The sequence below is a fragment of the Drosophila ananassae genome, chromosome 2L (genome assembly GCF_017639315.1).
Source record: "Drosophila ananassae strain 14024-0371.13 chromosome 2L, ASM1763931v2, whole genome shotgun sequence".
NCBI lineage: Eukaryota > Metazoa > Arthropoda > Insecta > Diptera > Drosophilidae > Drosophila > Drosophila ananassae.
In genome coordinates this window covers 587,121-609,755 of record NC_057927.1, presented here as the reverse complement: position 1 = coordinate 609,755, position 22,635 = coordinate 587,121, and the positions used below count along the sequence as shown (strand labels likewise).

At 43.8% G+C, this 22,635-nt stretch overlaps 1 protein-coding gene across 2 annotated transcripts; it reads left to right on the top strand.

Annotated features, from left to right (window-relative positions):
- The first annotated feature begins 4,729 nt into the window (after positions 1 to 4,729).
- On the top strand, positions 4,730 to 13,720 carry LOC6500255 (protein Skeletor, isoforms B/C). 2 transcript variants are annotated; one of them, XM_001952894.4, is made up of 8 exons: positions 4,730 to 5,080; positions 6,912 to 7,412; positions 7,544 to 7,803; positions 8,715 to 8,814; positions 9,696 to 10,478; positions 10,536 to 10,729; positions 10,858 to 11,268; positions 11,399 to 11,583. In XM_001952894.4, exons 1-8 carry the CDS (start codon positions 5,020 to 5,022, stop codon positions 11,438 to 11,440), a joined length of 2,352 nt encoding a protein of 783 aa, XP_001952929.1. In that variant the 5' UTR covers positions 4,730 to 5,019; the 3' UTR covers positions 11,441 to 11,583. The 2 variants fall into 2 exon arrangements, with proteins under 2 accessions (XP_001952929.1, XP_014766456.1); XM_014910970.2 differs by having other exon boundaries at positions 10,858 to 13,720.
- Positions 13,721 to 22,635: the final 8,915 nt, after the last annotated feature.

Sequence of the window (22,635 nt, the reverse complement as noted above, 5' to 3'; positions counted from 1 at the left end):
TATTTCTTAATTAATTTAAGGAAAGAAATGTAATTCATTTTTCTTTGTTGTCATTGCGGAAGGCCATTATTAAATATTGGGAATAAAAAAAAAGGAAAATATATATATATAATCAACTGTTAGCCAGCACGTGCCAGAAAAATTTTCGTTTTTATTTTTTTTTGTTCTTTTCTTTCAGTGTACCGTTGTTCGGTATTTAATTGCAACCGCGTGGTTCGATTTTACCGTATGGGAGATAAAAATCTTTCAGGTAAAGCTTTTATTACACTGAGAAAAATCAGCCTAACCACCAACAATATTTAATTTGGGGTAATGAGTTTTTTTTTTTTTTTTTTCACTTACATCGAGTTTAATTTCCACGTCCAAAAGATCTTTTGTCGGGTTGAGCGATGAATCTATAATTTTAGGGCATAGAGGTTATTTTTATGTATGTATATATATATATATTCACCAAATTAATTAATATTTCCATACCGTTCAGTTTTAGTATTTAAGTAATAAAAAAGAAATACAAAATTAAGGGAACTGGAAACGTTATTTTCTTACATTATTAAACGCCAAGCTCCAAAAAAAACTAAATACTACCAAAATAAAAATAACCAAATCAAATTAATAATTCCGGAAACCAATACGGGACAAGCGTAACTGTCTTGGGCGATGAGTGACGTCATTGGATGAGAATAATTCGGGTGCATATGCTGGCCATTGGCGGGTTTTAATTAATGAGGGAAAATTATTGCACATGCACCTTAATCCCAAAAGAAAATTGTGTCTCTCACACTAATTTATAATAAATCCATCAGATCCCGCGGCGTGGCGCTGGAAGCCCTTCTTAGGGTAAACTGGCTGCTTGGGGGATTGTATACTTATTCCCAATGTAAGAACAATACACAAATGGGTTCTTACTGGGTGCCAATTCGACCTAAAAAAAATAAGTCGAATAAAAAAAATCGCGTGAGGCCGAAAACAAAGGTTTTATTTACCTTGAATTGGCACCGCAAAAATGTAATTCACTTTTAATACACTGAGCGCTGCTCACTTCCCTCTGCGTTTAGTTTTGGGAAACTTATGTGGAAATTCCCCACCACGTGTCTTTTTTTTTCCGGGGGTTAAATATATACTGGAGTTTAACCGCGAGCGATGCGCTTATCTTAGCAGCCACAAGAGAAAAGAAGTTGGCCGCTGCTTATTCTATGCTTAGACCGATACTTAAATGCTCAATTCTGGGTAGATAATTGATTATCAATAGATAAGAAACTTTAAGCTTAACCAAGCTTTTTGTTTTTTTTGTTTTGCATTTTCGGTTATTCCAAGCTTAACTAAATGAGGTTTACTTTTAGGCATTTGGTTTGTTGTTAAGTTACAACAAGCGCATTACAGTGCCGCGCACAAACAAAGGCTTAGAGGCACTCTTCGGCTGCACCTCGACCTGGCCAACACACCCACTGAGCCACAAGCCAAAAGCCACAAGCCGCTAAGCCACCTACTAAAACGGCCGACTAACTGACTGACTAAGCGGACCAGCGACTAAGCCACGGCAAATGCCATAAGCGTCGCCAGACCCGCCACAAAATGGCAAAATGATAAATAAGCGTGCAGGAAAGCGAATGTATGTTACTGGCGATGCTGCGCTGGTTGCATTTGTTTGAAGTACATATGTAGCTCTTCAGAGCCGGGCTAAAACGCGGACTCGGATTCGGATTCGGATTCGCATTTATTGCCACTTCACAGAAGATTAATTACACGAGCGACGGCCATAAATAAGGCAAACAAATGCGAATAGCCGCGCAACAGCATTATTTGCAAATTGGAAGCATAAAAGTAAGTGCATGTTGTAAAATTCAAATTAGAAACCACCATCCCATCAGCGAGTGACCTTGGGGAGCCAAAGAAGTGGGCGGAAGGGGTGGCGGACGGTGTTGGCTCGTCGCAGCTGAACAATCAAGTCATAAACAATGTGCAGCCAAGAGGCTCCCACTCGATGGCCCAACACCACCACCAGCACCAGCACCAGCACCTCCTCCACCTCCATAGCCCCGCTTGAAACCCATCCCAGCCAAGGTCATCTCTTTTGGTTCTTCTCCACGTCTCGCCGGGACTAATTAAATTAATTAACATTTGAGGCACGCGATTGGCCGCAAAACAAACAAACTGATAACAAGCTCTGCCTGGTCTTGGCTTCTTCGTTTTTTGGCGTTAGAAGGTGATTGCTATTTTCGCCTCTGCTGATGACTCTCGGGACTGATTAGAATGTGCCCCGTCAGGGGATCATAAATTAAGCTAAGCTGCCTTTCCAATTTGCATACCCTGTAGTGTTATGCGCGAAGACGGGTGGCTCAGTGGCTCACAGATCTTAATTTTATTCATGGTGTTATTCATTTTATTATAAATGTCCGATGTGCTTTGTGTTTCCACAATAGCCGGACTTGAATTAATTTTAATCTTAGTTTGGGTACCAAGCTTCCTCAGGCTTTCTTTCAGCGATTATTTTCCAAAGAGGATGTTGGCTTTGGTGCTTCTTTTGGTTCGGTTTTGTCTGATTCGCAATTGTTTATTTGGGACGGGCCCCCATGTAGATTCGAGCGATTTGAACTTGACCTTAGACCGAGTCAGCAGCTGGCACCTTGAATTACTTTTGACGTTGATTAAAACTGGTGATGCAAGTGAGAGGGAAGCTGACGGCAGCCAACGTTTAGATAATACTGCACTAGATGCGGTTGCCAGAAAGAAACAACTTTCACCCGCCCGCAGGCGGACATCAGGTCAATTTTTCCGCTCAGATCCCTGATGAGCTCAGAGCTCCGACACACTCCGCCCCCAACTGCCGGCCATAAATCAATGATGCCACAACATCAAAACCACAGCAGAGACACTGATCAATCGCAAGCCAAATGGGGAAGATAAGGCGCCTTGAAGCCATAAATCTAATGGCCCAGCCAAGTCTGAAATGCAAATGCAAGAGCGCTACCTAAATATCAGTGCTGGTGTCTCTGTGGAGGTGACCGCCTGGCTGGTCAGTTACACACTCTCAATGTCATTCGAAGAATTAAAAACCAATTTCATGGCAGTCCCACACTGGGAAAAAGTACTTGGCCAGTAAATAGGTCACTGGGGTGGATTATCTCCCCCACCCGAAAATGTAACTAATTGGCCTGCCATCCGCGGAGTAACTTTCGAGGCGCCTTTTTTGGCTTAGTGAACTCCCCGCGATCTTAGAAGGGGAGTGGTGGGACTGAGGCGCCTGGGAAGAGGGCTCCACCTTCGCAGCCAGTTGGTTATGAAAGCGTTTACAAAGGCAATATGACTTTTTGTTCGCCCGCCGCTGTGCGCCGGTGCGGCCTCTGCAGGCCCGAGTCTTCAAAGTGAAAGAAGCATTAAAAGCGACTCGAAACATGATGACTCGACTGTGCCAGTAATTTATACGAAATGTGCGTTTTTGCCTCATTTATGTACGTCTGTATGTTTCGTATTTCCAGCATTTCCCTTATAATTACATGCTCCCCATGCATAATCGCCGATCACGATCGCAGCTGATGGCTTCAAACGCCAAGAGACGAAACGCCAAAGGTTGCAGAAACAAGCTCGAAAAACACCGCATTAGGGAAGAAACACACATTAGGGAAGAAATCTTTTGAAACCCTACTTGAGTTCGCAAAATCATAACGCGGCTTAGGTGTCTCTAACTCATCACCGTTTGGGGTTATTGATTCGCCTTTGTTGGCTCGGACACAAAGGCGGTGTTAGCTGAATGTGGCTGACAAAGCTCCAGTCTGAAGACGAGGCCTTGGCCAAGAACAAAGGATGCCCGCCTAGTCTCGGAACTCGCCTTGACTCCGACCAATGTCGCCCCCCGAATCGACGGTCGCCGCCGAGGCCCTAATTGAATTATGTAAGCGGGAAGCTAGCGGTTAATAAGCGGTTGCAATCCGACCTTTTGGATTCCGCTTTATTTCCCTTACTTTTCGCTTTCGGACGCCTCGGGGCGACACGAGCAATCCAGAGCCAGCGGTGAACTTGGACGAGCGGATCACGAATCGCCAGTCTACTTTCTTTCACCTTCGAACCGGCGGTTTAATCCATCAAAGACAGATAGCAGCAGATGGGCGATTATCTAATCCGGTAATTGGGGGAGCAATTGGAAAGGCAGCTTCCCGTGAAGTGAGTGTACTTTCGTGTGAATTTCATAGTCAGGATAGTCTGGCCTGTCCAGCCTGGCCGCACTCCCAGCCCAGCTCATAACTTGACTAAAATATATGGCATTGTCAAGAAACAAGTTCGAAACGCAGAACATCGCTTGGATCTGCAAGCGTAAACAAAGCAGACAACTGCGTGACAAATGACAGGAGGTGTGCAAAAAATGGGTTCGAGTTCGCCGAAAGGCGCCGCGGCAGAAAGGCGTTTGAAGTTTTTGGCGCTTTGGAGCCGAGCATCGACAGAAACAGCGCGGTAATTACTGCCGCCGCAGATGGCTCGGAAGGCTGGGGGCTCACCACCAAAACAGCAACAGTGGCAGATACAAAATTATTAACAGCAGCCACATTGGTCGCAAAATCAATAGACGCAGCAGCGGCAGAGACATTAACTGCAAAACCAGAAACCCGGCAGAGCGGCTGGCGCCGTAGCTGCAGTCGCCGCCGGCAGAGCGAGAGCGCAGAGCAGCGCCCAGGTAGTGGGCTCAGGTGAGAGGGGGCGAGGGGGAGGTGCGCCGGCTGTGGGGCCGAAAGTTTTTCAACTCTTCGCCGACAGCGCAGACGCAGCGATCAGAGCGGTTTTGGAGTTCGTTGCGACCGGTCGCGAGTCCCAGGCACAGTGGAGCCCCCTTACAGAGTCCCTGGATCGAGTCCGAATCGCGAGTGATCACCTCATTGTCGTAGTTTGTCGCAGTGCGTGTCGCAGTCCAGGACTAGAAGGTCCTCTGAAAGGAGTACGGAGTACGAGAGACACGCGCAGATACGCAGATACACACAGTTCAGACACACTCTCAGATACAGTGAGGCAACCGTTAGCTAGCCGTTAGCCATGCTGGCAATGAAGGATAAACCTTGGCTGCTGCTATTTGGCCTATTGGCCGCATTAAGCTGTAAGTACCCCGGGCAGTGATTTATAAGTGCCATTGTGATGCAAATTGAACGGATAGAGATGCAGGCAACACACAGCCAGCGCCGCAGAGCCAGAGACACCTACAGACGCGAATACAGACAGAGTGCGGAGTCGCAGCAGCCGAAACTAGATTAGTGGCCAGTGTTTATGGCTAGAGGGCGGCCAGACAATGAGCCCACATAGAGCTCAATGACACGCCGCGTCCGAGTCCGAGTCCGATTCCGATCCGAGTGTATATCATCTTTTGTGGCTGTGCGCCAGATGAATATTTAACAGCATTATGATCGTTTATGGCAAGCGATTCGCTGCTGACCATTGAACCGGCTGCTGGCTGGCCGAAAAACAGAGATGACAATTGTCCCACTGACGGACTGCATTAGCATTTCCACCTGAGTTTTGCATAAATTTCTGGCCAGTTTCCTTGATTCCATTTCGGAGACCTCCTAGTGATTGGACCAGGCGGTGGGAAAGTAGGTCTCGGTGTTCGGTGTTCGGTTGGCAGTGGCTGTGTGCGGAGTGGAAGGAGCTAGAAGGAGCTAGCCATCGAAGAAAACTTTAGTTGACTTTTGTTCATCACATCGAATATCGGGTCTTTGCGAGTGCCTCCTCATTGCAGTTTCCGACCCGCGTTTGCATATGCAATGTGGCTTTACTCTCTCTGCCGATTTCGCAAGCCGCGTCGCTTCGAGTGACTGGCAATTGGCCCCGACCCGACAAGTTCCTTGGGGTTAACTTGGCCAATACTCGAACGCCAATAGCTGGTAGCTTACGATCATCATTGATAGGCCGGAGTGGGGGCTTTTAATTGCACCTTTGGCATTTTGCATACCGAGCTCAGAGCGGTGATGGATTCTGGGCCAACCAGGCGGAAATTGAAATCGGCTGGGCAGAACCATGGCCGACAAATCTACAGGCCGACAGGCCCGGGTTCTGGCCCCAAACTAGAAAGACTCGTCCGTGTCTGCGAAATATTTGGAGCAGCAGCCGCCACAGCCATGGCCGCGGCGAAGTGAGCCAGCCGGGCTGCCAGCGGGCTTTAAACCAATCGAGTTGTGTCAAAAATAAAAAATAACTGCAGGCCATGGCGACCGAGTCGCAAACCAAAACCCATTTGATGGCAGTTAAAAAACCAAACGTGTTTTTGGCCCATGAGCAAAGAAATAAATAAAAATTAGATAACAAAGCAACAACGATTGTAATAAAACACAAATAAATTGAATTTGAACAACAACTTTGTGAAGGTGAAGTGGGAATTTTTGGAAATCGAAGCGAAATTCGCCAGACCACAAAGCAACCAAAGTTGCCCCATTAAGTCGGCTTAGAACCATTCATCTCCCCGAGAGTTGTGTTAGTGCCTGCCCATCAAGGCCCGGGGCAGTTGTTGTTCTGTGTGGAGGCTTTACACGCCCCGGCGAACTTCGGGCTCTTTTCAAAATTTATTTGCCGTAAATCCGTAAATCCGAAACTTCCTGCGGCCCAAAGCAATCGAGCTAGAGCTGTGACGCACTCCATTTAGAACGGTGTTTGGGCTGGTTGTTTGGCTCATTTGTTTGGCCTAAAACCCGTTGATATGCAAATGGCGCGCACTGGAAGCAGTGGCCAGCGACTTCGAGACCAACACATATTTCCAAATGTTATACGCAATTAGTTTCTCACGGTGTATAGCTAATTAGGTGCTCGTTAAGTGGCAGCAGAGCTGCCGTCTTTGTTTTCGTTACCCATTGACTCGGCCCACCCGAGTTTGTTGCCCAAGTCTTTTGTTTTGGTCCCTAATCTCACCGAATCGCACTTTGTTTTTCGTTTGCTTGCAGGTTTCGACTTCGGAGATGCCGCCTACCCGTACTACGGCACCAAGATCGGGGCCCTGACCCGGCTGCACCACGGGGTCTCCGGCGACGTGTACGCCGTGGATTCGCGGACCATCTTCATCAAGAAGTTCAACTATGACGGCGAGGCCCCGGCCGCCTACTTCTACGTGGGAAACACGGCCAAGCCCAGTAACGAGGGCGCCGCCCGCCTGAGGGACGAGCGGGGAGGCACCGCCTCGCTGACCCGGCGCTATCGGAACAAGGACATAACCCTGTCGCTGCCCGAAGGCAAGACTCTGCGGGACATCAAGTGGTTCTCCGTTTGGTGCGACGAATTCGCTGTGAACTTCGGCGATGTAGCCATTCCGGCCAACCTGGACTTTCCCCGGCCGCAGAAGATTAGTGCCCTGAGGGGTGTCCACGGAGTGGCCTCCGACAACATCGTGATCGTCGACGCCCAGACCCTGCTGGTGCCCAACTTCAGCTACGACGGGGAGGCGCCAGGTAGGTAGCACCCAAAGAGATCTGTTAAACTAGTCTAGGGATTATCAAAAATGCGAAAAGTGGCAAGCACAGTGATGGAATTTAGAAGGTACAAGACCTCGCATTCATCTCCCGCCCTCTTGTCCTTGCAGATGCCAAGTTCTGGGTGGGCCGAGGACAGCGCCCCACGCCGGAGGGCCTCCGGATCCCGGACGAGAACGGCAAGGAGAACCCTCTGCGGCGCTACGAGCGCAAGACCATCGTGCTGACCCTGCCGGAGGACCTCACCATCTTCGACATCGGCCACTTCGGTGTCTGGTGCGAGGCCTTCACCGTGGACTTCGGCCACGTCCGCCTCCCGGAGGGCCTCAACGTCCCGCCCTCGCTGAAGATGCTCGGCATCAGTCCACAGGTAAAGAAGAACGCCAGCCAGGTCCTCAGCGAGCTGCAGCGCTGAAAGCTAATGTGGGGATGTGTGTTCGATTCTATTTATGCAATTAACTTATTGTTGTGTATGCAAAACAAAAACAAAAACAAGAAACAAAAAGAATATTTATCCAAGCAAGCTAATTGCGAACCGCGTCCGGCTCCACGGCTGCGGCACGTGGCCGGAAATTCCTAGACTGTAAGCTGGCATTGCAATGGGCGAGAAGCGCCTATTGACTTTGCGGATGGCGGAGGAGATGAAAAATATATATATTTATATATACATATACTCGTACATAAGTGTGCAAACACATTCTATAATATACATGTGTCTTTGTTATACTCACCTGCTTGTTATTTGTGTTTTGTTGTCTTGGTCAGCTTTTGCTTGAAATGTCCGGGTCTTGTCCGGGAGCGTCTTATACAAAATGAAATCTGTGTGGGACTGAGTCGTATCTGTTCCTTCGCCCCGAACCCACACAACACAACCCACCACTGCCACACCACCACACCACCACACCACACGAGCACACACAAACACACTCTCCCACCGTCCCTACACGCCTGTAACCTACTAACCCCTAGCGAAATCAAAAACATTTTTCATTTTGTATGTTGCTTCATAACGAACTTATTCAAAGAATTTCAGAACCAAAATCTACTCAAAAGCAAAAACTTTCGAACACAGCAAAACAAAATCGCAATCATCCCGGGTACGTTCAAAATTCTGACTTTGGCAACGCTTTCCCCTCTTCCCGCTCACACACACCCACACTTCCATACCCATACCCTTCTTCCATTTCCTCTCTCCACACTCCACACTCCACATCCCACATCCCATATCCGATTCCGTATCCTACTCCAATCGAAACCTTCCCTTCCACGAATCTCTTCCAGTCGAAGCTCAACTGCGAGGTGCTCTACGACGACCTGGCCTTCGAGGTTCGCTGGGCAGTGGCCGGCGAAAGCATAGTGGTCCAGTTGGTGGCCAAACTGGGTAAGTTGCTGGGCTGTCCACTTTATTATTCATTATTTTAACTGAAACTTGATTCAATTTGAAAACCACCTCGTACACTCCCTCAAATAACCAAGAGCTTCCACGATGATCTGAATCGCGATAGACCTTCAGACAAAGCCCCTGATAGCATCTCTAAGTAAACTTTTTTGAGCGCGCTATGTGTCTTAGGAACTCTTCAGACAAAAGCCAATCCCTTTGCCTGACCTATCCCATGAGTTACTGGGTTACTGAGTGCCGGGGCGAGTGCTGCTGCTGATTTATGATGCTTTGACATTTTATCGAGTACAGTTAGCAGGGAAGGGGCCGCGGACTCGGCTGCTTGGATGGCAACAATAAAATCCAGTTAGCATCCAAATTGACCGATCAGCATCCACGGCAGCAGCATCAGCATCAGAGTCAGCATCGGCATCGGCATCGGCATCGTCGGAATAACAAGTTGCGCATTATGACGACTGGTTTTATTGCGCAACTCGAGTGCTGGCTTTAATGGGTGGACAAACGGACGAGTGGACAAATGAGCACATGGGCAGATGAACAGATGGATAGATCGGGGCATGGAGGCCCCAAGAGTCTGCGGAGATTTGTTGCCTCGAGCTCTGCCACTGGTCTTACGCCAAAGCGGGGAGTTGGAGCTGCAATTTTCAACCGCTAAGAATGCCGAAAGGAATTTCCACTGGGAAGATTCTGCCTGCCTCCCGACCGGTTCGGTTCAGTTCAGATCAGATCAGATTAGTCTTTCTGCCACTCTGCCACTCCTCACTTGGAGCATGGTTAAATCCCATTACATTTCGCTTTAATTTAATTATATATTTGTTGCAAGTTGAAAGCTTACTAATTTCCTCCTATAACTGTTCCTCCAGAGCCCAACCACTATATGTCCTTTGGCATTTCGCCAAACAGGAACATAAGTCAGATGATCGGCGCCGATGCCGTGGTAGCCTGGGTGGACCCACAGACTGGAAACGGATTCGCGCAGGACTACTTCCTGGAGGGCAAGGCCCAGTGCTCGGGTGGGCGTGGCGCCTGTCCGGACACCAAGATTTCGGAGAAAACCAACTCGATTAGACTGCTGAACGCCGCCATGGTGAATGGCTACTCGATCGTCACCTACCAGCGGTCCCTGGCCGCCACCGATCGCCTCGACCTGCCCATTTCCGTGACGGATGCCGAATCGGTGGTCTGGGCCATTGGCCCTCTGAACGATTACCAGGAGGTGTCGTTCCACACCTTCTACAACAAGCACCTGCACCAGATCGAGTTCGGCCGCCAGCCGAAGTGGAACTGCCCCTTGCCAGAGGGCGCCCGTCCTGGAAGTAGCTCCTCCGACGAGCCCGATGACTCTGCCTCTGCTCCGGCGCAGAGCTCGACGGGGGGCGCGGGCTACCCGCCGGCTGGCAGGCCCAAGGGAGAACCCGAGGAGGAGTTTTATGAGAATCGGGCTGAGGCACTGCATCGCCAGCCGCCCCAAAGGCGCCAGGAAACCGCGATCGTCACCCAACGGAGGCCGGTACCCACTCCAAAGCCGGTGAATAGCAACGGGGCCTGGGACATCCCAGCTATTCAGTGCCATGAGCCAGAGGATGGGGTGTTCTATGCCCAAATGGGTCCCACTGGGGGAAAGCATGGATATCCGGCCATCACAGGTAAGGAATATTTGTAAGCAAATTGAAATATTCTCAACACAACAGAATGATACGCAGGTCACGTTGGCTGGGGTATTTCCTGGTACATTAACGGACTTCTGATTCCGGAGATTCACGTTGTACGCGGCAGGACCTACACCTTCGTGGTGGAAGGCGGCAATAACCCAGACATTCCAGCCAAATACCATCCGTTCTACATCAGCGACGATCCTGTCGGAGGATACGAACACAAACGCGAGGAGGAAAAGAAGGTACGTAACTTAGAAGAACTATTATTATTTATACTATAGATATTGCCTTGCGATATGTAAAAAGAGACATCTTTGGTGAAACCCTGGAAAGAAAGATGAAATAACAATTTTCATGCATTTGTTTACAGGCCGTTCGCATCTTTGCGGGTGTGCACCGCTCCCGTTCCGGTCAGGTGACACCCACTGGCGTGGGTCGCCTCTGCAACTGGACTCCTGACGTAGAGGGTCCTCCGGCGGACGACTACCAGTCCTTTGGCGCCTACCAACGCACCCTCACTCTGAAGTGCGACTCAGGAGAGCCGGGCGTCATCAGCTGGAAGCCGGATAGGAACACGCCGGACACCGTGTACTATCACTGCTTCACTCACCGCTACCTGGGATGGAAGATCCACGTCCACGACTCTTGTGACTCGGAGGCGGGCGGACTCAAGGCATCGGCCTCTGAAAGACACGAGATCAGAATTCCCGCCGAGTCCGCTCCCGTGATCGAAGAGCTCGCCGGGGAGACGGCAGCAGCCTCACTGAGGCACGAAACAAAGGTCAGCGCCAACGATAATTTTTTATTGAAGCACCAAACCGATTTGATTAAGAACCACAATATGAATGGGACACCGCCCAAACTAAGCTTTGAAATAACGAAATCTTCGGAAATAACCAAACTGATTTCAGATGGCATCCGCGCTGCTGAGGCTCTCGAGGAGAGCCTACTAAGGAGTCAGTCCCCCCAACCGCAACATTTCCACCAGAAACCGATTCCAAAACCGAACTTGTACCCGAGCCAGAAACCGAACCCGATTTTCCAACTGAACCCGAACCTGAATCCAAGCGAGAGCAGCTCAATACCCGAGATTCTGCTGGGCGAGACCCAAACTCATCCAAAATTTAACGCAGCTCCATCCGCATCCCCATTTCCATCCGCACCCGCAACTGTATCACCTCCCCAAAACCTAAAGCTGCCTATCCTCGCGGCTGCCCCCCATCTCGTCCATCCACACCTCCAGCACTTGCATCGCTTGCATCCGCACCACTTGCACCCGCATGCATCTCAGTCCCAAATCCATTTGCATCATCACAATCTAACTGCTAATCTTCCAGCGTTGACCCAGAAAACCATTGGCTTGTCGGAGTTTCTGCGGCCGCCGCAAAACGCTCCGCTCTTTCATCCAGTGAAGCTTCCAGGACGCCGGCCGTTTCCCGCTCCCATAAAAAAGGTTCCAGCCTCCCGACCAGCTGTGCTGCCTCAGCAGCACCCGCACCCGGTTATATTGCAGCAGCCTTCCCTTATTGTGAGTCACTACAGGAAGCCGGTGCCGGGTCTGCTCAAGCCCTTCGTCAAGGAAAAGCCGTTTCCCCTGCAGCCTCTAGCTGCCTCAGTGCTTCTCCTGGGCCAGCCCACGGAACTGGGAGGTATAGAAGCGGGCTCCAAGCCGAAAAGTAAGCTAAAAATTCCAGTTCCCTATGGCGATCTGGAGCCCCAGGGGTCCATAAAGAACAACGCCTTCTTGAACCACAAAATCAAGGGGAATCAGATGTCAGGGGCGAGCCCTCCGCCAACTTCCAGCCCGGTAGCCGTCACTACAAGAGAATCAACAGAGCTAGTGAAACGTATTCCGATCAAGGAACCCTCCTTGGAGGAAATCGCCAGCATGAAACCAGCCGTGAATCATGGCTTCAAGCCCGACACCGTAATCGTGGAGAGCGGGTTTCGTCCCATTATGCGGACTGATGGCAGTGGTGTCCAGTTGCCAAAGGAGATTATTGACCAGGTGGCCCATCGACGCGAAGATCCTGGCATCGAAATCGACGAGGTAATGGAAACGGACACCCTCTTCCTGACAGCTCAAAACGGTGGCGGTGAGACACAAAGCTTCGAACCGATGTTCATCCCCTCTCCATTGGACAGCACAAACTCTTCCAAAATGTTGGAGAACACCAATGGGCTGAAGGTGAATCCAACGGCTTCGGCTCTAAGGTTGCCCACGGCGGCGCTGGAGCACACTCTGTCCTCCGACTCGCAGTTCAAAAAGCCCACACTAGACGAACTTTTAGACGATGAGTTAGACGCACATCTTAAAGCTGAAGCTGAAGAATACGATCCTGAACGGGAGCGATTAGACGATGTGAAGCTAGAGGGAAAGATTACAAATCCAACTACGGACTCAACTAGCACTAGCCGCTCACCGGATGTCGGATTCTTGACGGATTTGTTCGGGCCCGACGCAGTCGATGAAGAGCTTTACGTGGATGAAATGGAGCAGGAAGCTGACGATCGCATAGCATCTGCAGCAGAACGCATAGACACTTACTACCTACCGCCGGACAACCGGAAGATTCCCCACGCCAGCCTTCCCAGCGGAGCTCTCTACACCTTCGATGGAAAGTCCGTGGTGGACAGCAGTCTCGTGTTACCTCCAAAGCTGGATGCTCCCAATGTACGACACTCGTTTGGGATAACCGCCCTGGAGCAGCTGGTGCGGACCACGCCCCAATTTGGAGAGTATAGGGGGGAGCTACCGGAAGAGTTCCGAACCACAGACCCACCACAACCATTGACAGATTATTCCAGACCAGTGCCCTTCAGTCGAAGCCCTGTCAGCAGCACAACTGGATTCTCTGGCACCTCTATCTACCCGCAATCCTCCTCAGGGGCGGCCACATCCCCATCATCATTGTTGTCATCGCCATTGTCCTCAACATCGCTAAGACCCATTTCAACCAAATTGCATCTACTCAAAGCAAATGGCAATAGTGCCAATGCGTAGGAACCGTAATATCGAAATTATAATGAAACTTAGCATTATTCGATTTTGGGCTATACAACTCATAACCACTATCCATTACATTTTTTCGTAATCGTGTATTAGGCTGTAGTTTTCTTTTTATCATTTATGACTCTTAATTTTAAATGAAAACATGAATTTTATTAGCTAAGCTAAACGATTGTTTAAGCCGCATTATAGTCGTTGTGAAATAAACCAAGAAATAATTCAATATATTGGAGTTTGAAAATTCATGTGGGCGCAAAGGTCAGAAAGTCAAGGTGACCGCCAAGAAGTACGTAAAATTTCAAGTTTGGCATAGAACCAATTCCACATCTGACTGCCGGCAAATGCCTTTCGATGTGACTTTTGACAAACCTGTAACATTAAACCACCCAATAGCAAACTTCCTTTTTATAGAAGTCTTGCAATCGCTAGAAAAGCGCTGGAAAATAGCGATCAACATCTAGCCGTTTTCTCGTCACAACAGTGATGTTTTTCTGGCGGTTTTTCAAAACATCGCCATTTTTCCATCAAAAACTAGAGTTTATTGTTCTACAAATATCTAGTTAAAAAATATTGATGTTTTAATGACAGAAAGAGCGATAAAAAACGCTAGAAACACATCACAGTTTTAGCGAAATAAACCGCTGCCACAATTTAAAATAATCTAGGAACCGTCCCCCATCGATCTTTTTTCCAGCATTCAGAAGTCGTTAAATATGGTTTTCAGCGGATTTGTATCCCTTTCGAAGGCTATATTATTATCCGATTTTCATCTGGCATACTTTAAAACAATCTAGGAACCGGTCCCCATTAATCCCCATCCACGCCTTGGCGCCGCGGTTCCGTAAAATTTTTTGTCAGCATTTATGTAGAAGTTTTTAAAAATGGTTTTCCAGGTTTTTGTGTATCTTTCGAAGGCTATATAATAAAAAACAGTTATCCGATTTTCATCTGGCGGACTTCAAAATAAGCTAGGAACCTGTATCCATCAATCCCCATTAACGTTTTGGCGCCACGGTTAATGGGCGCCACGGTTGGAAAACCATTTTTAACAACTTGTGAATGCGAAAGAGACACAAAACTTTGGAAAACCATTTTTTAAAACTTCTGAATGCTGCCAAAAAATTTATCGAAACCGTGGCGACAAAACGTTAATGGGGATTGATGGGGAATAGTTCCTTGATTGTTTTAAAGTATGCCAGATGAAAATCGGATGACAGTATTTAATAATATAGCCTTCGAAAGAGAAATAAATCCTTGGAAAACCATTTTTAACAACTTATGGATGCTGCCAAAAAATTTATCGAAACCGTGGCGACGAAACGTTGATGGGGATTGATGGGGAAGGGTTCCTAGATTGTGTTAAAGTATACCACATGAAAATCGGATGACAGTTTTTAATAATATAGCCTTCGAAAGAGAAATAAATCCTTGAAAAACCATTTTTAACAACTTCTGAATGCTACCAAAAAATTTATCAAAACCGTGGCGGCAAAACGTTGATGGAGATTGATGGGGAAAGGTTTCTAGATTGTTTTAAAGTATGCCAGATGAAAATCGGATGACAGTTTTTTATAATATAGCCTGCGAAAGAAAAATAAATACTTGGAAAACCATTTTTAACAACTTGTGAATGCGAAAGAGACACAAAACTTTGGAAAACAATTTTTAACAACTTCTGGATGCTGACAAAAAAATTTCTCGAAACCGTGGCGACAAAACGTTGATGGGGATTGATGGGGAAAGGTTCCTAGATTGTTTCAAAGTATGCCAGATAAAAATCGGATGACAGTTTTTAATAATATTGCCTGCGATAGAGAAATAAATCCTTGGAAAACCATTTTTAACAACTTCTGGATGCTGCCAAAAAATTTATCGAAACCGTGGCGACAAAACGTTGATGAAGATTGATGGGGAAAGGTTCCTAGATTGTTTCAAAGTATGCCAGATGAAAATCGGATGACAGTCTTTAATAATATAGCCTTCGAAAGGGAAATAAATCCTTGGAAAACCATTTTTAACAACTTCTGGATGCTGCTAAAAAATTTATCGAAACCGTGGCGACAAAACGTTAATAGGGATTGATGGAGACAGGTTCCTAGATTGTTTTAAGGTACGCCAGATTAAAGACGGATAACTGTTTTTAATAAATAGCCTTCGAAAGAGAAATAAATCCTTGGAAAACCATTTTTAGAATGGTAGAATGGTTTTTAGAATAGAAAGAAAAACAAATCCTTGGAAAACCATTTTTAACAACTTCTGGATGCTACCAAAAAATTTATCGAAACCGTGGCGACAAAACGTTGATAGGGAGTAATGGAGAAAGGTTCCTAAATTGTTTTAAAGTATGCCAGATGAAAATCGGATGACAGTCTTTAATTATATAGCCTTCGAAAGAGAAATAAATCCTTGGAAAACCATTTTTAACAACTTCTGGATGCTTCCAAAAAAATTATCGAAGCCGTGGCGACAAAACGTTAATGGGGATTGATGGAGACAGGTTCCAAGATTGTTTTAAGGTATGCCAGATTAAAGACGGATAACAGTTTTTATAATATAGCCTCCGAAAGAAAAATAAATCCTTGGAAAACCATTTTTAACAACTTGTGAATGCGAAAGAGACATAAAACTTTGGAAAACCATTTTTAACAACTTCTGAATGCTGCCAACAAATTTATCGAAACCGTAGCGGCAAAACGTTGATGGGGATTGATGGAGAAAAGTTCCTAGATTGTTTTAAAGTATGCCAGATGAAAGTCGGATAACAGTTTTTAATAATATAGCCTCCGAAAGAAAAATAAATCCTTGGAAAACCATTTTTAACAACTTCTGGATGTTGCCAAAAAATTTATCGAAACCGTGGCGACAAAACGTTGATAGGGATTAATGGAGAAAGGTTCCTAGATTGTTTTAAAGTATGCCAGATGAAAATCGGATGACAGTCTTTAATTATATAGCCTTCGAAAGAGAAATAAATCCTTGGAAAACCATTTTTAACAACTTCTGGATGCTGCCAAAAAAATTATCGAAGCCGTGGCGACAAAACGTTAATGGGGATTTATGGAGACAGGTTCCTAGATTGTTTTAAGTGACGCCAGATTAAAGACGGATAACTGTTTTTAATAATATAGCCTTCGAAAGAGAAATAAATCCTTGGAAAACCATTTTTAACAACTTCTGGATGCTGCCAAAAAATTTATCGAAACCGTGGCGACAAAACGTTGATAGGGAGTAATGGAGAAAGGTTCCTAAATTGTTTTGAAGTATGCCAGATGAAAATCGGATGACAGTCTTTAATAATATAGCCTTCGAAAGAGAAATAAATCCTTGGAAAACCATTTTTAACAACTTCTGGATGCTGCCAAAAAAATTATCGAAGCCGTGGCGACAAAACGTTAATGGGGATTGATGGAGAAAGGTTCCTAGATTGTTTTGAGGTATGCCAGATTAAAGACGGATAACAGTTTTTTATAATATAGCCTCCGAAAGAAAAACTAATCCTTGGAAAACCATTTTTAACAACTTCTGGATGCTTCCAAAAAATTTATCGAAATCGTGGCGACAAAACGTTGATGGATTTTGATGGGGAAAGGTTTCTACATTGTTTTAAAGTATGCCAGATGAAAATCGGATGACAGTTTTTTATAATATAGCCTGCGAAAGAAAAATAAATACTTGGAAAACCATTTTTAACAACTTGTGAATGCGAAAGAGACACAAAACTTTGGAAAACCATTTTAACAACTTCTGGATGCTGCCAAAAAGTTTATCGAATCCGTGGCGACAAAACGTTGATGGATTTTGATGGGGAAGAGTTCCTAGATTGTTTTAAAGTATGCCAGATGAAAATCGGATGACAGTTTTTAATAATATAGCCTGCGAAAGAAAAATAAATACTTGGAAAACCATTTTTAACAACTTGTGAATGCGAAAGAGACACAAAACTTTGGAAAACCATTTTTAACAACTTCTGGATGCTGCCAAAAAATTTATCGAAACCGTAGCGGCAAAACGTTGATGGGGATTGATGGAGAAAAGTTCCTAGATTGTTTTAAAGTATGCCAGATGAAAGTCGGATAACAGTTTTTAATAATATAGCCTCCGAAAGAAAAATAAATCCTTGGAAAACCATTTTTAACAACTTCTGGATGTTGCCAAAAAATTTATCGAAACCGAGGAGACAAAACGTTGATAGGGATTAATGGAGAAAGGTTCCTAGATTGTTTTAAAGTATGCCAGATGAAAATCGGATGACAGTTTTTAATAATATTGCCTGCGATAGAGAAATAAATCATTGGAAAACCATTTCTAACAACTTCTGGATGCTGCCATAAAATTTATCGAAACCGTGGCGACAAAACGTTGATGAAGATTGATGGGGAAAGGTTCCTAGATTGTTTCAAAGTATGCCAGATGAAAATCGGATGACAGTCTTTAATAATATAGCCTTCGAAAGGGAAATAAATCCTTGGAAAACCATTTTTAACAACTTCTGGATGCTGCTAAAAAATTTATCGAAACCGTTTCGACAAAACGTTAATAGGGATTGATGGAGACAGGTTCCTAGATTGTTTTAAGGTACGCCAGATTAAAGACGGATAACTGTTTTTAATAAATGGCCTTCGAAAGAGAAATAAATCCTTGGAAAACCATTTTTAGAATGGTAGAATGGTTTTTAGAATAGAAAGAAAAATAAATCCTTGGAAAACCATTTTTAACAACTTCTGGATGCTACCAAAAAATTTATCGAAACCGTGGCGACAAAACGTTGATAGGGAGTAATGGAGAAAGGTTCCTAAATTGTTTTAAAGTATGCCAGATGAAAATCGGATGACAGTCTTTAATTATATAGCCTTCGAAAGAGAAATAAATCCTTGGAAAACCATTTTTAACAACTTCTGGATGCTTCCAAAAAAATTATCGAAGCCGTGGCGACAAAACGTTAATGGGGATTGATGGAGACAGGTTCCAAGATTGTTTTAAGGTATGCCAGATTAAAGACGGATAACAGTTTTTATAATATAGCCTCCGAAAGAAAAATAAATCCTTGGAAAACCATTTTTAACAACTTGTGAATGCGAAAGAGACATAAAACTTTGGAAAACCATTTTTAACAACTTCTGAATGCTGCCAACAAATTTATCGAAACCGTAGCGGCAAAACGTTGATGGGGATTGATGGAGAAAAGTTCCTAGATTGTTTTAAAGTATGCCAGATGAAAGTCGGATAACAGTTTTTAATAATATAGCCTTCGAAAGAAAAATAAATCCTTGGAAAACCATTTTTAACAACTTCTGGATGTTGCCAAAAAATTTATCGAAACCGAGGAGACAAAACGTTGATAGGGATTAATGGAGAAAGGTTCCTAGATTGTTTTAAAGTATGCCAGATGAAAATCGGATGACAGTCTTTAATAATATAGCCTTCGAAAGAGAAATAAATCATTGGAAAACCATTTTTAACAACTTCTGGATGCTGCCAAAAAATTTATCGAAACCGTGGCGACAAAACGTTGATAGGGATTAATGGAGAAAGGTTCCTAGATTGTTTTAAAGTATGCCAGATGAAAATCGGATGACAGTCTTTAATTATATAGCCTTCGAAAGAGAAATAAATCCTTGGAAAACCATTTTTAACAACTTCTGGATGCTGCCAAAAAAATTATCGAAGCCGTGGCGACAAAACGTTAATGGGGATTTATGGAGAAAGGTTCCTAGATTGTTTTAAGTGACGCCAGATTAAAGACGGATAACTGATTTTAATAATATAGCCTTCGAAAGAGAAATAAATCCTTGGAAAACCATTTTTAACAACTTCTGGATGCTGCCAAAAAAATTATCGAAGCCGTGGCGACAAAACGTTAATGGGGATTGATGGAGAAAGGTTCCTAGATTGTTTTAAGGTATGCCAGATTAAAGACGAATAACAGTTTTTTATAATATAGCCTCCGAAAGAAAAACTAATCCTTGGAAAACCATTTTTAACAACTTCTGGATGCTTCCAAAAAATTTATCGAAATCGTGGCGACAAAACGTTGATGGATTTTGATGGGGAAAGGTTTCTACATTGTTTTAAAGTATGCCAGATGAAAATCGGATGACAGTTTTTTATAATATAGCCTGCGAAAGAAAAATAAATACTTGGAAAACCATTTTTAACAACTTGTGAATGCGAAAGAGACACAAAACTTTGGAAAACCATTTTTAACAACTTCTGGATGCTGCCAAAAAGTTTATCGAATCCGTGGCGACAAAACGTTGATGGATTTTGATGGGGAAGAGTTCCTAGATTGTTTTAAAGTATGCCAGATGAAAATCGGATGACAGTTTTTAATAATGTAGCCTTCGAAAGAGAAATAAATTCTGGGAAAACCTTTTTTAACAACTTCTGGATGCTTCCAAAAAATTTATCGAAATCGTGGCGACAAAACGTTGATGGATTTTGATGGGGAAAGGTTTCTACATTGTTTTAAAGTATGCCGGATGAAAATCGGATGACAGTTTTTAATAATATAGCCTGCGAAAGAAAAATAAATACTTGGAAAACCATTTTTAACAACTTGTGAATGCGAAAGAGACACAAAACTTTGGAAAACCATTTTTAACAACTTCTGGATGCTGCCAAAAAATTTATCGAAACCGTAGCGGCAAAACGTTGATGGGGATTGATGGAGAAAAGTTCCTAGATTGTTTTAAAGTATGCCAGATGAAAGTCGGATAACAGTTTTTAATAATATAGCCTCCGAAAGAAAAATAAATCCTTGGAAAACTATTTTTAACAACTTCTGGATGTTGCCAAAAAATTTATCGAAACCGAGGAGACAAAACGTTGATAGGGATTAATGGAGAAAGGTTCCTAGATTGTTTTAAAGTATGCCAGATGAAAATCGGATGACAGTCTTTAATAATATAGCCTTCGAAAGAGAAATAAATCATTGGAAAACCATTTTTAACAACTTCTGGATGCTGCCAAAAAATTTATCGAAACCGTGGCGACAAAACGTTGATAGGGATTAATGGAGAAAGGTTCCTAGATTGTTTTAAAGTATGCCAGATGAAAATCGGATGACAGTCTTTAATAATATAGCCTTCGAAAGAGAAATAAATCCTTGGAAAACCATTTTTAACAACTTCTGGATGCTGCCAAAAAAATTATCGAAGCCGTGGCGACAAAACGTTAATGGGGATTGATGGAGAAAGGTTCCTAGATTGTTTTAAGGTATGCCAGATTAAAGACGGATAACAGTTTTTTATAATATAGCCTCCGAAAGAAAAACAAATCCTTGGAAAACCATTTTTAACAACTTCTGGATGCTTCCAAACAATTTATCGAAATCGTGGCGACAAAACGTTGATGGATTTTGATGGGGAAAGGTTTCTACATTGTTTTAAAGTATGCCAGATGAAAATCGGATGACAGTTTTTTATAATATAGCCTGCGAAAGAAAAATAAATACTTGGAAAACCATTTTTAACAACTTGTGAATGCGAAAGAGACACAAAACTTTGGAAAACCATTTTTAACAACTTCTGGATGCTGCCAAAAAGTTTATCGAAACCGTGGCGACAAAACGTTGATGGATTTTGATGGGGAAGGGTTCTTAGACTGTTTTAAGGTATGCCAGATTAAAGACGGATAACAGTTTTTTATAATATAGCCTCCGAAAGAAAAACAAATCCTTGGAAAACCATTTTTAACAACTTCTGGATGCTTCCAAAAAATTTATCGAAATCGTGGCGACAAAACGTTGATGGATTTTGATGGGGAAAGGTTTCTACATTGTTTTAAAGTATGCCAGATGAAAATCGGATGACAGTTTTTTATAATATAGCCTGCGAAAGAAAAATAAATACTTGGAAAACCATTTTTAACAACTTGTGAATGCGAAAGAGACACAAAACTTTGGAAAACCATTTTTAACAACTTCTGGATGCTGCCAAAAAGTTTATCGAAGCCGTGGCGACAAAACGTTAATGGGGATTGATGGAGAAAGGTTCCTAGATTGTTTTAAGGTATGCCAGATTAAAGACGGATAACAGTTTTTTATAATATAGCCTCCGAAAGAAAAACAAATCCTTGGAAAACCATTTTTAACAACTTCTGGATGCTTCCAAAAAATTTATCGAAATCGTGGCGACAAAACGTTGATGGATTTTGATGGAGAAAGGTTCCTAGATTGTTTTAAGGTATGCCAGATTAAAGACGGATAACAGTTTTTTATAATATAGCCTCCGAAAGAAAAACAAATCCTTGGAAAACCATTTTTAACAACTTCTGGATGCTTCCAAAAAATTTATCGAAATCGTGGCGACAAAACGTTGATAGATTTTGATGGGGAAAGGTTTCTACATTGTTTTAAAGTATGCCAGATGAAAATCGGATGACAGTTTTTTATAATATAGCCTGCGAAAGAAAAATAAATACTTGGAAAACCATTTTTAACAACTTGTGAATGCGAAAGAGACACAAAACTTTGGAAAACCATTTTTAACAACTTCTGGATGCTTCCAAAAAATTTATCGAAATCGTGGCGACAAAACGTTGATGGATTTTGATGGAGAAAGGTTCCTAGATTGTTTTAAGGTATGCCAGATTAAAGACGGATAACAGTTTTTTATAATATAGCCTCCGAAAGAAAAACAAATCCTTGGAAAACCATTTTTAACAACTTCTGGATGCTTCCAAAAAATTTATCGAAATCGTGGCGACAAAACGTTGATGGATTTTGATGGAGAAAGGTTCCTAGATTGTTTTAAGGTATGCCAGATTAAAGACGGATAACAGTTTTTTATAATATAGCCTCCGAAAGAAAAACAAATCCTTGGAAAACCATTTTTAACAACTTCTGGATGCTTCCAAAAAATTTATCGAAATCGTGGCGACAAAACGTTGATGGATTTTGATGGGGAAAGGTTTCTACATTGTTTTAAAGTATGCCAGATGAAAATCGGATGACAGTTTTTTATAATATAGCCTGCGAAAGAAAAATAAATACTTGGAAAACCATTTTTAACAACTTGTGAATGCGAAAGAGACACAAAACTTTGGAAAACCATTTTTAACAACTTCTGGATGCTGCCAAAAAGTTTATCGAAGCCGTGGCGACAAAACGTTAATGGGGATTGATGGAGAAAGGTTCCT